The following is a 15,189-nucleotide window of genomic DNA, read 5'->3' on the forward strand; positions in this document are numbered from 1 at the left end:
TGTGGAATTCTCTACTATTCCTGAACTTTTCTTTTCAAAGCAGTCTTTTCAGATTTGTCCTCCTCAATGAAAATATCATATGCCACATAACCATACTCGGATGAGCTTGGGAACTAAAGGCTGAACACTACATTACAAAATAGAACTAAAAAGTAAAGAAAACTCATATATAATTATTTTACTTTCAAAAACTAAATGTTCAGATCATACTTTTTGCCTTAAACAAATGTGATGAAAAATTTGGCAGAAGCAACTCTTTTGTATAAAATACATTTGTAAAATTCAAACCCATTTGAAACTTATTAACCCATTTCAATCCATGTTCAAATCCCTGCCCCGTCACTTACTAGCTGTTTGGCTTTGGGCACATCACTTAACCTCCTTGTGCCTCATCTGGAAAGAATAAAATGTAGTCTCTATTCACTGCATTTTTGTATGGATTAAATGCAGACTGACACATAGTAATCACTCAGTAAATGCTAACTATCATCATTTTCATGTATTTCTTCCAGTGTCATCACTACATATGGGTATGTGTTTAGCTAGCAGGGGAGCAAACCAAATTAGAGAACAGGATTACACACTGTCATGCATTTCATATGTAAACCGCAAATGGACTCTTTATTTAAAACTATGGAAAAATGGTTGCTTCAAATTTAGTTGGCTTCAGATTTTTACAAAGGGTCTTTTTGTTTTTTTGGATCTTAGTATTAAATACAGTAAGGCGTGATGAGAAACCTATTCAGCCTCAGAAAAGGAGAAATTAGGAATGAGGATACCTGCTCATCTTCTTTTTTACTCTGAGATGTGAACTAAAGGACCATAGGGTCAATAAGAACCTGTTCCTCTAGGATACTTTATGTCTTATAACAGTACTCTCCTTTTGTTTTATAGGTTCGTTGGGGTGATAAAGGATCTACTGAGGAAGGTGCAAGGCTAGAGAAAGCCAAAAATGCTGTGGTGAAGATTCCTGAAGAAACAGAGGAACCCATCAGGCCTAGACCACCGCGACCCAAACCCACACACCAGCCTCCTCAGACAAAATGGTACACGCCAATTAAGGTACGTGTCCAAATTTTGTGTAATTTAACTCAAAACTTCTGGAGACATTGTAACATTTTTAGTACCACGTCTCGCCAACTAGATGAAAGAGGGTAGATCAAATTGCAGACATTCATTGTACACTCTTAGCAGCTGAATACTTTCTTGGCAATAAGAACCTCCAGGTTTTTATTACTTACTAGTTTACCTTATGAAAGAAATGAGGGTAAAGAAGATTTTATTTTCTTCGTTTTACATCTTCATGTATTCAGTACATAGAGATTGAGTACATTCTCTGGGAATTCACAAGTCTCATTTTCCCTTAGGGTCGTCTTGATGCTCTCTGGGCTTTGTTGAGGCGGCAGTATGACCGGGTTTCTTTGATGCGACCTCAGGAAGGAGATGAGGTTTGTATATGGGAATGTATTGAGAAAGAGCTAACTGCTTGGGTCAGTATAATGAAGGCAGGGAAATAGTAATAAAAAATGATTTTAAAGCCCTATTGAACTTGAGGAAGCAAATCCTGTCAAGTGTAGATTTCTATTACATAGAGTTTTCTATAAAGTACCTGTTGTTAGAATGTATCTTCAAACTACATTTTTACACCATTCCTTTTTCAAGTAATTCTTGACAATACTGGTCATTTGTACACATACTTTAATAAGCACAATCATTGCATCAGCCCTTGACTTTGAAGACACAATGTTCCAACAGACTGGAATTTAGTAGCTGAAGTCCTTCTCTAGCATTTAATAGCATTTAGTAGCAATAAGGCCTAGGGCAAAGGCCTCAGAATCTGTTTTATAGGTATAAGTATGTTCTCTGCCTTCAACAGTTGATGTAATCAAATTTCTTGACTATTATGTAAAAGTGTCTTTAAAGTTATAAAGCATTATAAAAATCTGTGGTAGTGATAAACATACACACACATACACACATATGTATATGTATATATTTTTCCCCATCAGGGAAGTCTGTCTAAAGCTATATTTTTGGTTGGAAATGTGGCTACAATTCCTCTAGTTCTGTAATTTCTATAATATACTAGTACTATTTTCCACTGTATTGATGTAACAAAAATTGATTAAAACCTTTTCATATGTAACAATGGACAGGTTTGGTTCAGAGACAGTAAGTACAGTTCATAACAGTAGTGATGCAGGGCAGATGAGCCCCAGAATTGAAGCTCAGCCTGGGAGAGTTCTTAACTTCACCTAAGAAGGAATCTGATGCAGGGCAGGAGGTTTCCCAAATTGGAACTTAGTCCCAGAAGTTTCCTGGCTTCATCCAGAAAAGAATTCAAGGGTGAGCCAGAGGTGTTGGCAACTTTTTTTGAAGCGACAGTGCATAGCAGCAGCGGAGGTACTACTCCTTGCAGAGCAGGGCTACCCTATAGGCAGTGTGCCCAGAGGAGCAGCTCAGAAGCAGTTCTGTAGTCACATTGACATCCACCTTTAATTATATGATAATTAAGGGGTGGATCATGCAGACATTTCTAGAAAAGGTGTGACAACTTCTGGGTCATTGGGTCGTTGTCATGGAAAGTGGTGGTAACTTCTGGGTGTTGCCATGGCAATGGCAAACTGACATGGCACCCTCGTCAGTGTGTCTTATGGGAAAGTGTTTTCGCCCTGTCCCTGTTTTAGTTAATCATCAATTAGGTCTGGTGTCCAAGCTTCACCTCCAGAATCCAGTACTGCCTCCTACCTCAGTAGAATTGTTTCATTGTGTGTCAACATGATCATTCCTCTGTTTTAACAAGGGGATAAACTTCATGAACTTCAGCTTGGGGGGATTTTTTAAAAATCCAATTTGAGAAAATTTATTCCTGGAATTTTCCCAACAGATCATCATTCACTGTTTGCTAAGACTGTAAGTAGAGAGAACTAGTTGGTTTATAAAGCAGCCTCTTTCATTATCCAATCACTGTGGTTCTTCATAAAAAGTTTTCACATAATGACATTTGTATCTTTTAAAATTCATCTGTGATCCAGAGTTCTGTTCTGGAACAACACGTACTAACTCTTCGTCCTCTTCTACATGCTACACTTTAACTTCACGTGCTTTAAAATTGTTTTCTTGCATCATCTTAGTTTTTATTCCCCAGGTTAGACACTAGTTTATTTGTTCAATAATTTTCACCTTATTAAGTGCTGGGTATTGAGCTAACATTAAATATATACTAGCCAACAAAAACAGACAGTGGTCTCAGCTCTCTTGCTAATGCTTTATATTTTCTTTTAACTGTCATGATTGCAATTTAGTTTATAGTCTTTCATTATTCCTATTAATTTTGATTCAATTCAATAATTTTTGGATTATAAATATGTACAAGCAATGACATCAGGTGGTATCGAAGGGTAGAAACAAACAGCAGCCTCTGCCCTTAAGAAACCTAAACTTTGTTTGGGAAACAAGACATGTGCAAAAATAAGATTTATTCTGGAATGTGTTCTGGGTACTCTTGAGTGAATAGAAAAATAAAAACTAGCTCTCCCTAAGGAGGTGTTGGCAACTTTTGTTGAAGCGACAGTGCATAGCAGCAGCGGAGGTACTGCTTCTTCAAAAATATAGGTGCTCTGCCTTTGAATATAGATAGGAAATAGCTAGAATGAACATTTCCTTAGATGTGGCATCATGAGCAAAGTCACTGAGGCAGTGATTCGTGGTTTGCTAGATAATCTGGGATTCGGAAGTGAAAATCAGAAAGATTCACTGGGAATAGAAAAGAAGAAATATGTGAGTTTCGATAAATTGGTATGTTTAGTTTTTAAAATGATGCATTATAGTCATTCATTCAACAAATATTTATGTAGTGCCTAACATATATCAGGTACTCTGTTAGATACCAAATGGATTTAACATTCTTCTTAAATTATAATGCTGTAATGTTTCAAATGTTGCTCCAGCAGGTTCAATTATTTATTTTTTCATGTTTGAAGAATAATGCTTCCCTTTCCATTATTTTGACCAAGATTTTCTTCCTTTTTCTTTTCTTTTCTTTTTTCAATCGATATGGTCACACTTTTGTCTAAGATAACTCCAAAGCCTTTTTTCTAACTCTTGAGGTCATATTATTTCAAAATTCAGGATTTTTCTGATTTTAGGAATATGATATAGTCTATGTATCAAATATTATGTAAAGCATCATTTCCTAATCATATTATTCACACATTTTGCTATTATATTTTAATACATATGAATTATAAAATTCATTGCTTCCAAATGAATTTTGGTGACAAATGTAGGAAAAAACTTTCAGCTTTGAAAGATTCTGAACCTCAGAGGTTCAGAATACAGTTGACGTTTATTATGTGAGGTTAACTAAACCCCACTTTTTCTACTCTACATCTGTGCTATTTATGCCTTTTGAAAAATTTGTTTTTACTTAAGTGCAGGACTTCAGGCTTAGTAAACATCAGTTGTTGATTCAATTAATTGATTTGTTTTTTTATAAGATACATATTATGATTCTATGTGTGCCTGATGCAGTCTGAGTTAATCTTTTATCGTCATACCTATTCTTTTTAGCTTTAGTGCTTCTGATGTTTTCTTATCTGCAAATTTTTATTTCAAGCCAATGTTGAAACCTCAGTGTGGCGTCCCATGAGAGCCCTTCCTCACAGATGGATGCTGCACAGTTAAGTGACATTACTATGTTAAAGCTAGGAATCTACCCAACAGTACAAATTCAGTTTACTACATGATTTACAAGGATATTCAATAAATTTTGTTAAATTCCTTTTGAATTTAAAGTATAAGTATATCTGTCTATTCACCCATCCAACCAAACCCAACCACACATTCTTCACTCAAGAGAATCAGGTAAGCTTGGCATGATTTGCTGTTTTGCCTTTATGTTTCTTGCTAGTTTTTCTTTATAATATTTATTATTTTGTTTTAGACTGAGGTTTTATGTCAAGTCTGTAGTTATCAGCACATGACCTTTACCTTTTAGACAACTTGAGAAATCTTCGCCCCTCCCCAACATTTTTATTCCCCAGCTTTCCATTTTCAACGTTTCACAAAAAATTATTAAGAATATCTGAATGTGTCCAGGTGTGTTGGCTCACACCTGTAATCCCAGCACTTTGGGAGGCCAAGGCAGGTGGATCACTTGAGGCCAGGAGTTGGAGACTAGCCTGGCCAACATGGTGAAACCCTGTCTCTACCAAAAAATATAAAAATTAGCCAGGCGTGGTGGGGCACACCTGTAGTCCCAGCTACTCAGGAGGCTGAGGTAGAAGAATCACTTGAACCCAGGAGGTGAAGGTTGCAGTAGTGAGCTGAGATCGCACCATTGCACTCCAGCCTGGACAACAGTGGGACACCCTGTCTCAAAAAAAAAAAAAAAAAAAAATCTGAATTTATGACAACTCCACATCATCAACCAGTCTTCTTTATTTCATACAATTAACTCCCATTTAAATTCCCTATCCCACACACATATAAACCTTAACCTACATCTTTCCAGATATTAGATCATAAAAATACACAGCAAAAATTATTCCACTACTTTAGTGAAATAGCTTTCTGTACATTATTAGGATAATTGAAGGGCCCAACATTTTTTAAGTTTACAGTATGTATTAAGAAACCATACTGTTTTGATTTCACTGTCTCTAAAATGCTATCATACCTCCCTTCCTCCCCACCTCCCTTTATCCCTTCCTCCTTTCCTTCCTTCCTTCCTTCTTTTTTCTCTGTTTCTTCTTAAATACATTTATTTCCACTATGCTTTCACTTTGTTTTGACAATTTCTTATACTAGTTTATACATTTTTATATGTTAATTTTCAGCTGGCTTCTTGTGAACAAATGAAGCCTTCAAGTTGCCCTGTTCTTATAGTCACCAGCACAGTAAATATCTTTATTGACAAAGGCAACTGTTTGACTCTGTGATACTTATGCCAAAAAGAATCTGCAGCAATCATAGGGCACTTAATCATGGTAAATATTTCAGTGAATTTTAAGTCTCTAAAATAATGCAAACATAAAAATATTATCCAAAAGGTAATATTTAATTATTTGTTTAAATAAAATTATATTTGCATGGCGCAGTGATGTAATCTGTATTGAGACTCTAATATCCTACAAATTTTATTTCTATTTTGTAGAAAGAGCACATAGTATTTCTTAAATTTCAGTTCTTTTTTGCTTTAGAGTATCTTTCATTTGGGAACTTACAGTAATTTACCTATTCAGAAAATAATGACCCAGAGGCAGGAAGAGTATCAGGAATTCAGAGTATATTTGGCACAGCTAATTTTGATGCATGATGTTAAAATAGGATGATCTGCTTTGGTAATGCTTTATGCATGAGAAGACATCCATAGCACACCATTACCTTCTACTTACTGTGGTTAGTTGGTAAAAAATTAAAGTTACTAAACCTTATGGTTTTTACCAATTTAGTTTATATAGATGTGGTTTATCTCATGGAATTACGTGGACTAAAGAAAATTAAAATTTAGGGAACTACAATGTCCAAGTGGTAGTATCCTCTACTTCTCTGGCTGTTCTTTGAATAACTGCCTATCCATCTACATTTATATTTGCTTGAAGAAAGGAGAAAATGAATTGACCTCAGAGTAGTGTGTGTGTGTGTGTGTGTGTGTGTGTGTGTGTGTGTGTCTGTCTGTCTAAGTCCTAGCATAATCGTTCACTGAATGACAAAAATTAGTCCTGGAGTTCTTTTGTTAGCTTTAAATAATCACACACACCTACGATTGGGCTCTAAACAAGGGTGAAATCCCATTATTTGCAAACTTACATCCCTAATGTCAATCACAATCTGATTAAATGAAAAACATTGAGCTTAGACCAATTCATGAAAGATTTTATATTTTTGAGATGTCCATTGCCCTTTGAAAATGTATATCACCTTTATATCAACAAATCTATCTTCTCAACAAATTATCTGATATTAGGAATATTAGGAAATTTGTAAATAACATTGTATCAGCTTAGATTAGATACATTGATTCCTTCTAAAAGAATTGTCTCTACATAGCAAAAAGTTCACTGGAACAAATGTTATTGTCTGTTAAAGTCAATTCTTTTAAAAATAAACTTTCTTACCAACATATAAATTGGTGAATATATTTTGCAAATAATTTTATTTTCCGTGCTCATAATGGTTTGTGTGTGTATATATGCATAATATTTACATTTGATTATGCTTCTTATGAAGTATTTGTACCGGTATACAAGTTCCATGTATGTGATTATAAAGGAATTTGTACACTTTAGAAATCAGGAAGACTAAACAATTTTTTAAGTTAGAAATGGATGTAGCTTGATGTGTATTGTCCAGAAGTAAATGAAAATCCTTTCCCGTATCTGATTTTTAAAGGAAGTGATAGTGACTAAAATAAGGCAAAACAAACTTCATGCCACTTGAGAGACAATAAAACACAGTGGTTTTCAGGTTGTGGCTAATGGTTCTAAGTAACACTACCTCTGCCTAGTCAACAGCATGTTTTCTACCTAGGAAAACAATCTTGTCATTTATTTATAATTGTTTACTGCAGATTCTGCCTCTTGAGACTCAGGTTTAGTTGTACAAACAAATCAGCGTTCCTAGAATTCAACCCTGAATCACGCACATTTACTATGTAAGCCCCGTCACGGTGAATTTCTAGCCAAATGAGCCCCTTTTATGGCTGGGAGGTCGCACCGGGCTCGTTTGCGGAAGAATTCACTGCTGAATTGAAGTCCTTGATCAAGTAATTGAAGTTCAGGCATAAAGTATCAAAGCAGGCGAGCAGTCTCCCGCTCGGGCCCTCTCTCGCGCTCTCTTCCGCGCGCCAGCTCCCGCTGAGGTGGCGGGGTCCGTGGGCCGCACGCCGGGCCCGGGCTTTGATTGCGGCAGGAAGTCCTCTGAGTCATGAATGTTTCAGCGCGGCGCGCGAGGTGAGGGCCGCGCGTCCAGGTGTAAGCTAGCAGGTTGTCGCTGACATCTGTTTGCAGCGGCGGCAGCGGCCTCCCCAGCCCGCAGCGAGCGGCCGGATTGTCAGCGGAGGTAGTTGAGAGCGGCAGAACCGTTTTGGTCTCACTCTCGCTGCCTGGAGGCCTGAAACACCAAAGGTTGGAATGGGGGTGGACACAGCTGCGCTCCCAAACTTGCCTTAGGCACAAATAAGAGATCTAATATAGTTTGACTCCGTTGCGGTGGGGAGACGAGGACAGAAAACCACTTCAGAGACAACTTAACGCTGCAACATCTGCCGCCAAGTTTCCAGGGAGTGACAGGGGACAGCAGGTACAGATCGAAGTCTCCACATAAACAACCTCCATTAAGCCGTGGACTCTTTTGAAGGGCCTCCATCAAACATGCTGGAGTCCGCAGCAGGAGTTTGTTTGGTTTTCAAAGCAGTGTTTTGTTTTTCGCAGTAACAAGGTAATTTATAAATGATGCATTACCATGCGTTCTCCTTTTTGATTTGAAAAGAGAGAGTTAGAGAAGCAGAAAGGCAAAGAAAGAAGAAAGCGCAGCACTAGTTTTGGAGTAGTTCCACAAACCAATTAAATCTCCAAGGAGCTTCTTGGCTGTAATCGAGGTTATGTTAACCTTCAGAAGGCAGTCCCTCCTTCAGCAGCAAGCAGACATAAAAGTGTGTATACAGCAGTTGAAGAATCCTAGCAACACTCGTCAAGTACATCCACCATTTGTTTTTAAACTTACAAGGTTTCTTTTTACACGGAGATGAAATTGAATTAGATTTTTTGCAGATGGATGTAATTTTTTAGTAAAACAAAATTTACAAAATTATATTGACTTTAATTGATTCCTGTTCATAAAGACTTCTTTCCTATAGTTGCATATAAAAAAATAAAATGTTAAGTCAGAAGTAAGCAAACATTTTCTTTTTGGGCGATTCTCCTCCTCTACTACCTACATTCAGCCAGATACAAAATATTCAAGAATTTGAATGGAATTCAAATTCCATTGAAATGGAAATACTACAAAAACTCCTTAATTTTGCACACGTAAATATGGCATAATGGAATTAGTTAAAATATTAGCCTGATATGAAAGAGATGCTGGGAATGGTAAGACAATAAAGATTCTATAGTAACGTAAACTATTATCATTTGTATAATTTAGGCTCCCTTTCTTGAGAAAAAGGAGAGCTGCTGACTCAAAAGTATCCTTTGGAGAGGGAAGTAGCCAGGGAGCAATGGCCTAAGGGCAGATGGTAGTATGTGGCAAAGTTTTTATGTCTCGTTGAAATAAGCAACATAAATATTTTTCAGTATATTGAGAGGACTTTTGTCAGTTATGCAGATAATTTCATTTTTTTGAAATGATTGATGGCGGTTGCTTTCTCAAGAATATTCAGTCTGACAGAACACTGTCTCAATCCTCCAATTTTTTAAGTCTACAGCAAAACCCACAAAAATATCAGAGAAGATAGGTTGCACAGGTCACTTAAAAGGAACCAGAGAAGCCTGATAACCTCAAAGGCAAAGGCTTTGGGTTCTACCTCTTGTTTACATCTCTAGTTAGACTTATGTTAGTGCCTTTCAGTTCTGCTTCTGAATTTTCAGGCTCACACTAGCCTTGACACCTTTTTAATGGTAGCTTCTTAAGTGATTCCAACCTTCTCAAGGATGGCTCTGTACTCCATTGTTTACAAATCACCCAGTGCTTAGCACACTTAAACCACGTCATCTTCAAGTAGAATAAGCATCTGGATAGTAGGGATTCTGCATCATACTGCCATTATGTTCCCATCACAGTTGCGAAGTGTAACCACTAGTGGGTCTTTCAGAGCAGATTGAAACCTTCACTCAATTGATTTGATGCTTCAAATGTCTTCAGTGCTTAGAATTATGCTCCTAATGACTGCATTCTTTAAAAAAAAAAAATCATTAAAATATATTTACATTGATAGCCTGGGCTAGTCAATATTATTACCCCATAAATCATTGTTTTTAAAAAAGGGCTACGTTCTTAGATTTAGTTTTTAGTTTCCATCCAAATATTTTGTGCCATATAGCTGAACTTTGAACAGATTTTAGGGGCTTTAGAAAAAAAAAAAAAACCCTTTATTGTAGCCTAATTGAGTCAGTCCTGTCATACATAAAATGCCCATGTATTTTTATTCACTTCCTTCTACATGTTAAAGTGACAGAGTAGAAAATATAAAATGTTTAAAAAACACTAAACCTTTTATTTGTGTAAGGTCTGAAATTTGTTATAGTTTTTTTAGGGCAATTCTGATGCAACAAAGCTGGAAAATAATACCACTAGACTTTTCCGTTCTTTATATTATCTTTAATTATTATTATCTTTGGCCTTTACCTTCCAGGGCATCTTTAAAATACCATCATATTCCATTTAAATTAATGGAAGTAATTAACTTAAGTTTTTGCATATTTGAAAGATAAATTTTTACTAGAAAAATCCATCTCATGAACATGCCATTGTTACTACTATCCCACCGACTGTTTTAGGAGTGTGTGCATGTAGCATGTTTATAACTATGTCTATATTCTTATAGAACATATATGCTCACTGTGTATATCATCAACTGTATCAGTGGAAAATAAATTCATGAAATAGAATGCTTTTTGATAACATTTCTTAGTTTCAATAAAATAATCTCTTAATTAGGTATATAAGTTGGCAAAGGTGTTGACTCAGTCTGGTTTCCTGAACTGAAATGCAGAATATGCAAAATTTAATCATTTAAATTACCCCCAAATTTATTTTTTTTCAAAGAACCTATAGACAGAACTTGGGTACTTGGTTGTCTCCCCTCCCCATATAGGCATTATTAGCTATTTAGTGGAATCATACACATTTTATGTATTAATTTCCAAGTTTAGATAAATATTTATCTTGATTAAAATTCATCAGCAACTTTTTGATAAACAAGAAACAAAAAATGATTAGTGTAAATACCACTTCTCAATGCACTGATTTTAGAAATGTAACTTCTTTCCATCATCATCAGTGAGCTTTGGCACTCTGAAGGAATACTGTTCGCTGCGTGTGGGGCTCTCACCTGAAATCCCAGCACTTTGGGAGGCAGAGATGAGAGAATCCCTTGAGTCCAGGAGTTTGAGACCAGCCTGGGCAACATAGGGAGACCCCGTCTCTACAAAAATTACAAACAAAATATTAGCCTGACAGAGTGGAACATGCCTGTAGTACCAGCTACTTGGGTGGCTGAGGTGGGAGGATTGCTTGAGCCAGGGATGTCAAGGCTGCAGTAAGCCATGATCACACTGTTGCACTCCAGCCTGGGTGACAGAGCAAGATCCTATCTGAAAAAAAAAGAAGAATACTTTTGAAATGTCTTGGTGGTCCAGGACTAAACACATTATTTTCTGAGGCTCAACATATGGCTATGATGTAGAATACCTTGAAGATGTCAATTAAATCATCCAACCGGGAGCAGAAATGTCAACACAGATACAATTTTAACCTTTTTTCCCCCTGTTTTTTGGTTACTTTGTGTATGGTTTTTATATACTTTTTATTACAGAGGCTTAAATATGTATTTAAATAAATTACTATAATTTCTAATAACTTACAAAAATCTACATGATTCTACATGCGTTAAATACTCATTTTTAAATTTAGAGCTCGGAAGACCCAGTCCGAGGGGGAATAAAGTGCATTTTTTTGTAGACAGTTTGTTGCATTATGATGGTGCCTTTATGTCTACCAGAACCTAATTTATAAGTTTAGTTTAAGGAAAGCTTTGTAACTCAGTTAAGGAAATTGGCTTGAGTAGGAAGCTTTTATTGCCCCTTTATTCCTAAAAATGTACTTATAAATGCCTTTTTAACTTTGCTAAATATCTTTCATTTTTATTTATAAATAAAACACTAGGATTTGTATGACATAGAAACTAATATATAGTAGTATGCAATAGTAATAATTATATTCTCTAAGTAATTTCTTTTAAAAATTTTCCATATCATTTTTATTTATATTTTCCACTAATTGTACTCTGAATCAAATTCCAACCTCACACATTTAAGAATTTTGAAACTGATATAATTTTGAGGTATAAAATAAATAACAATTTATTTTTCAAACTTTACAAATAACAAAAAAAAGAGAAGGAAACAGAAAATAAGGAGAAATGAAAGAATACCCGTGGACATTTGTTTACCATTTTATTTTTTCTGACTTTGGGTTAACACTTTCTTAATTTCGAATAATTGCAAGATTTTTTTCTCCTTATGCTTTTAAAAAACTTAAAAAGTTGGGATAGTTTCTACAAACTCATTCTACAAACCCATTTCACAATAATTTCATTCTCTGATATACATCATCTCTTTCTCCTTAAAGAGCTCTTTTCACTTGGAAAATGTGGCAGAAAGATACTTCAGGTTCCCATAATGCTTCTTAGTAAGCAGGTTAGTATACGGAAAATAATACACAATATATATATTAAATTTCATAATCATATCCAGTACTAATCATACTTTTGTTTTGAATCATATTAGAGTTTTCTAATTTTTTTTTAAATCAAGCACTTTTGTTTCCTAGAACCATTTCCTGACATGAATGATTTCTTAATAGTTAATTATGAATTCACTGTATTTTATTTAAATAGCTTTAAGGCCAAACCTAGTGCAGATTGGTGAGACACACACACACAGATACACGCACATACGACCATCTCAAATATTAGTTGCCTAAAAGAGTTAGTAAGTCTGTAAAACATTTCAATAAAACATTCAAATAGCAGGTTTACATACATAGCATACAGATAAATTTCTGGAGTAGAGGAATTACTCTCCCATTATCTTTCTCTAATTCTTTCATTTCTCTCCCTTGTCTGACTTCCTAACATTGATTGAGACTTCCACTGCTTTGTCCTCATCATTAGAGACATCGTTAGACATCATTCTTAGACAATGCGACCTTCCCTCCTGAATTCCACTTGCGTGTCTCTGAGAGCTTATATGAATTTTCCGCTTCGACGCCCTGTTGTCACTACATTGTCTGTATTTAACGGGACTTAGCCATTTTCCTCATGTATGTTTTTCAGATTGTAGTTATATAACTTTTCTCTTAATCATTTGCTCTATCCCTCACCAGATGTATCTAAACTGAGGCCCACTAGACTTAAGCACACCACTGTGGTTCCCACAGCTCTGTGAGCAGGGTCAAGATTTTAACTTTCTAATTCTGGTTACAGTGTCCTATGCCATCAGATAACATAATTACCCTGTAATATGCATGAGATATTGATTTGAGGAACAGAATTTTGTATATTAGAGTTCCTTTTAGTTTTATTATAATGAAGAGTATAAATGATACATTAATGAATATGTGCATTAGATCCTAGTGATTCATAAGAGGGATATCATTTGAATTTGTAGAATTTAAACGTTTCTATTATCTTTACTTATTATTTTACTACTTATAAAATTAAGCTACTGAGAAAATTAAAACAGAACAATTCTGAAATGTAACAAGTTTGAATTATTATCTACAAAAATATGGCTGAGAATGCTGATACATAAAAATGTTATTTATATGGGGCTAAAGTTAGTCATTTTGGATGATTAATTTTTAAATTATAATTAAATCTATTGAACATTTTCTGAATTATAAAAACACAACACAACCATTTTCCTTTAGGCTAAATTTTGAACAAATGAAGGCTTTTGATTTTTATTGTCTTTTTCAGAATTTTTTTTTGCTTGCAGTTGCATTTTTTTCACTTTTTAAAAACAGATTTGATCTTTATGTCATATTCTATTTAAGAAAAATTTTCAGTGATCGGAATTCTTGTGAGATCTGTATTTGTCCTAGCCAAATCATATATTTTAATGTTAATTAATCTTTTGCATAATCATTTATGGTGCTGGCCTATATACGGCTTATGTTAACTCTGAGTGTCTTATTAGTCCGGTTTACAGAAATGCTGGCTCTTCTCAACAGTGAGAAGAGAATTTAATTCAGTTACTACTCTCCAGAAGAGGTGGGACGGTTTTAACTGTCCTCTGAATCCAGATTTATGAACTAGTCTTATGCTCTTAACTAGATTAGTTCCTTTTCCATTAACTGCTTAAAGTAGGACAGCTGTCTGAGCTGTTCGTTGTAAATTTGCCGATATCTACTTCCTTAGTCTCAGATACAAAAAGCAGCAGATAACAGGATCAAAGTTTCAGGACCTTTGATTTTCACAGCCTGAAATGAGTATGGAGGGGCTCATGAACGGAGATTGGAAAAATGTGAGGAAGTGTTACATTGGAGAAAAGGGGATGACTGTTGTCATTAATCTTAATTAATTGCTAAGAGTTTTAAATCTGAGTTATTAATACTGATGTTAAGCTCTTAATACACTTTTCATGCTCTGGCATCAGATGCTCTTTTATGAGATAAGAAGTTTAGATAGGAGAGAAGTGTGTGTGTGTGTGTGTGTGAGAGATAAAATATTTTCATTTACATATTTCAAATATTTCCTTGGGTTAATATTCAGAACTTCACCTTTTGACAGTTACTGTAGAATAGTTAGGAATGACAGACAAGTATCCATAAATTCAAATAAAATCCCTAGGTACAGCACCAGCAGTAAATCTGAATAATATTACTTTCATGTTTACCAGCATACAAAATACTTCACTGAAGAGGAAACATCAGATTATGAGTTGATATAGAAGGAGAAAGAATCAAGAGCTAGAAAAGGAGAAAGAAAAGAAAAAGAAAAAAAGATGAAGAATAGGGAAGAGATATTATTTTAATTAATAATTTGCAGGCAGTAGGAAAATGAAGTGTTATTTAAATAATAAACTATAAATTATGTTTTTAAGGTTGTAAATTTCACTATTGCTGCCCTGAGCACTTGGAAGTAAACAGATTGAAACTTGAAATGACTAAACAGTCTTTTCTTAAAATTTTGTTTTCCTTCCCTTCCTCTCCCTGTTGCTGTTCCACTAATGTTTGTCTAGTTAATACCTTTTTATCATTAAGTCTATATTATTACTCTATGGTATTTTTCAATGTAAAATTGCAACTCACCATATTGTTTATGAAAATTTTGACTAAAAAAAAATGTCTTGTAACCCCTCAAGGGGAAATATTTAAAAAACAGATAAGGCTCAAAACTTCAAAAATATGATTTCCAGATTACATCTCATATTCTCCATTTATTTGGACAAAATAAAAAGA

General features: G+C 35.0%; 1 protein-coding gene across 4 annotated transcripts in view; it reads left to right on the forward strand.

Annotated features, from left to right (window-relative positions):
* ANTXR2 (ANTXR cell adhesion molecule 2) overlaps positions 1-15,189 on the forward strand; it is a 163,502-nt gene that overhangs the window by 94,247 nt on the left and 54,066 nt on the right. For 2 of the 4 annotated variants that reach the window (XM_023222473.2, XM_023222471.3), the window contains exons 15-16: positions 895-1,062; positions 1,368-1,448. In XM_023222473.2, the coding sequence (XP_023078241.1) occupies positions 895-1,062; positions 1,368-1,448 (249 nt within the window). Of the gene's footprint in view, positions 1-894; positions 1,063-1,367; positions 2,826-15,189 lie in introns of those variants that run through there. The other 2 variants (XM_023222472.2, XM_023222470.2) reach the window with 1 other exon arrangement.

Source organism: Piliocolobus tephrosceles, chromosome 3 (assembly GCF_002776525.5).
Source record: "Piliocolobus tephrosceles isolate RC106 chromosome 3, ASM277652v3, whole genome shotgun sequence".
NCBI lineage: Eukaryota > Metazoa > Chordata > Mammalia > Primates > Cercopithecidae > Piliocolobus > Piliocolobus tephrosceles.